The sequence below is a fragment of the Vicia villosa genome, linkage group LG2 (assembly GCF_029867415.1).
Source record: "Vicia villosa cultivar HV-30 ecotype Madison, WI linkage group LG2, Vvil1.0, whole genome shotgun sequence".
NCBI classification, from domain to species: domain Eukaryota; kingdom Viridiplantae; phylum Streptophyta; class Magnoliopsida; order Fabales; family Fabaceae; genus Vicia; species Vicia villosa.
The window spans coordinates 20,089,211-20,092,028 of record NC_081181.1 but is presented as its reverse complement, the minus strand read 5'-3'; the positions used below and the strand labels follow the sequence as shown (position 1 = coordinate 20,092,028).

The window sequence follows — 2,818 nt, the reverse complement described above, 5'->3', positions numbered from 1 at the left end:
TCGCCCTTCCCAGGCCCTGTGCTTGGAGGACTTATGTACACCCGGGATATGCATCCTAGAGTGGAGTCAAAACCGCCAATAACTTAAATGCCTCGCCCTTCCCAGACCTCGCGCTTGGGGGAATTACTACCTAACCGTCCTAGCCCATTACTACCAAGTTGCCTCGTCTTTCCCTCCTACCAAATCAACCTTCAATATGGAAGGCATCCTCATAAAATAGAGTTTCAAGGCCTTTTACGACTTCCCAGGCGATAAGGGAACACTGCATTTAAAAGTCATGAACGTGATATTACGCCATTATTAGACAAGCACTATAAAAGACTTAGTCTATAATCACTAGAGGCAAGCAATCCTAAAATCACAAAACTCTAAATACACTGCACTAAGAGCTGTCAAAATGGACTCGGCCCATCGGGCCGGCCCACGAGCCCTATATTTTAACGTGGGTCGGGCCGTAAAAAACCTTTAAAAAACACAACCCTAATTTTGGGCCAGCCCACCGGGCCTATGTTTTTCATGGGTCGGGTCGGCCATTCAGGCTTTGGGCTGGCCCATTTTAAAATAATTTTAGTTAATTTAGGAGAACAAAATTGAGCTAAGATATAATTCCATAAGTGTATTTCAAGTGAAAAATAAAAGTTAAAGAGGATGAATATGATACGATTAAAGAATTAGTATTGAGATAAAGAGAAAGTTTGATAAGTATTGGAGATAAAATTCCGTTTCTCTCTACTTTTACATAGACATCTTCGTGGGATTCATATATATGGATGTTGATTTGATGAATATTTTATATATCACTTAACTAAGTTTATCATTACTCTCTACTTATGTTATGTAGCTTTTATCCATTACATCCTTTTTATAAATTTAAAATTATAATATTGAAATAAAGGACTGACAGGTCCATTGGGCTGACTTATCAGGCTGGCCCACAGGGCCATAGGGCCTATTAGTAACTGGGCTAGGCTCATTTTTTACGGTCCATGAAGTAATCGGGCCGACTCACTTCAGCCCCGTTATATGTTTTGGCCCCCCGGACCGAAACGGACTGAGCCGGCCTGACCCATTTGACAGCTCTAACTGCATCTTCTTCCGACCAACTTCGGGAAGTCATCACATTGTTCTTCAAGAAATAGTATTATAAAAACAAAATATTACTATATCAAACAATAGTTTTTCATTGTTTTCACAAAACACACAAAATTGTTCGCTTAAAAAATCTAACAATTTCTTATTGACAAATAAAACTAATACTCATTCTTTTAAAATGAAGGCTAAATACTCTTTTTTGTCCCGTAAGTATACCCTTGGGTCCATTTTGGTCCCTTAATTTTAAAAAGTTCCAAACTAGTCCTTTAATTGTTCAAAAAGGTGCACGTTTGTCCTTTCCGTCCAAACCGTTAGTCAAAGTCAATGGTTTTATCTAGGTGGCATGCACATGTTATTTTTGCTTAATTAAATTGTGACATGGAAAATATATTTTTACTTAAGTGTTGTCCACCTGGGATATATTTTCTAAACATATTTGGGATTCATAATTAGTAACTCAGAAATAGGAAAAGGGGATATGCATAAACCCTAGCACAGCGCAGCAGCCATTGTAGAACGAGGACGAAGCCAAGATGAAGTTTTTCTGGGAACGAAGATGAAGTCAAGTTGAAATGAAGACAACATTGCTTTTCAGGTAAGTGATTTGTATGCGTTCATCAAGTCATTGTATTTTGGTAGTTATGGTTTAATAAAATCCGTTTGTCTGAAATACATTTCATCTTCTTTGATTCTATTTAGGGTTTAGTTTGAAATGGATGAATTTCTGAACATTACAGTCCATCATAGTGGTGTGTTCATTGATGAGGAACACAGTGTATATGAAGGGGGTGAGGTTGCGAGATTAAGAGTAGATGCTGATAAGTGGAGCTTCTTTGAGTTGTTAGGGGCTATTAAGAAATTAGGTTACCTGCCCATAGACAAGATATACTAGAGGGATCCTACTGAGGGTATGAATTTGTTGGTTGATGACAAAGGTGCCCTAGAGATTGCTGATCTCTACAGGGTTCACCTTAGAGTTGACATCTTTATTCAATACGTATTGATGAAGCCTGATTTTGCTCAGGTACCAGTTGATGAGATACCCCTTGATGAAATACCACTTAATGAGATTGTAGATGAGACTGAAGTTATGCTTGAGGAAATGATGAATGAAATTGAATTGCCAGCTGATGATGTTAATGGACAGGGGGAAAATGATGTTGGGGTTAGTGATGTAAGGGATAAGGATGCAGTAGATACTGATGATAATGGACATAGGGTTGAGGAGGTTGATGATGGGCATAGTTCTAATAGTTCTAATGATGAAGACTTCCATTATGATAGTGCAATGGAGGTAGTATTTGATGATGACTCTGATGAGTATGAAACTGAGTTGGATGAGGAAGATGGTAACCTACTTGAAGATGATAATGTAGGAGTAAAAAGCAAAAAAGGTAAAGAAAAGTTGGAAGAAAACAAAGAAGACTTGAAAGAAAAGTGAGTGTGACAGTGATGATAGCAGTAGAGTTAGGAGAAATAAGTTTCCAATATTCAAGGAACAAAAGGACATGTCCAATTACAAGTGGGAGGTGGGAATATATTTTACTAGAAAAGATGATTTCAAAGAAGAAATTACATCTCATGCAGTCCAATCTGGCAGAGACCTAAGGTACACTAAGAATGACAAGATAAGGGTGAGGGTTATGTGAAAAGAAGGATGTCAATGGGAAGCTTACTGTGCTAAGTTACCTAATGAGGATTCTTGGCAACTAAGAAAGATAATAGA

The 2,818-nt window shown here is 37.9% G+C and overlaps 1 protein-coding gene across 1 annotated transcript; it reads left to right on the top strand.

Moving 5' to 3' along the window:
* The first annotated feature begins 2,002 nt into the window (after positions 1-2,002).
* On the top strand, positions 2,003-2,533 carry LOC131648684 (uncharacterized). The gene has a single exon (XM_058918418.1). The coding sequence runs from the start codon at positions 2,003-2,005 to the stop codon at positions 2,531-2,533; it is 531 nt and encodes a 176-aa protein (XP_058774401.1).
* The last annotated feature ends 285 nt before the right edge of the window (positions 2,534-2,818 follow it).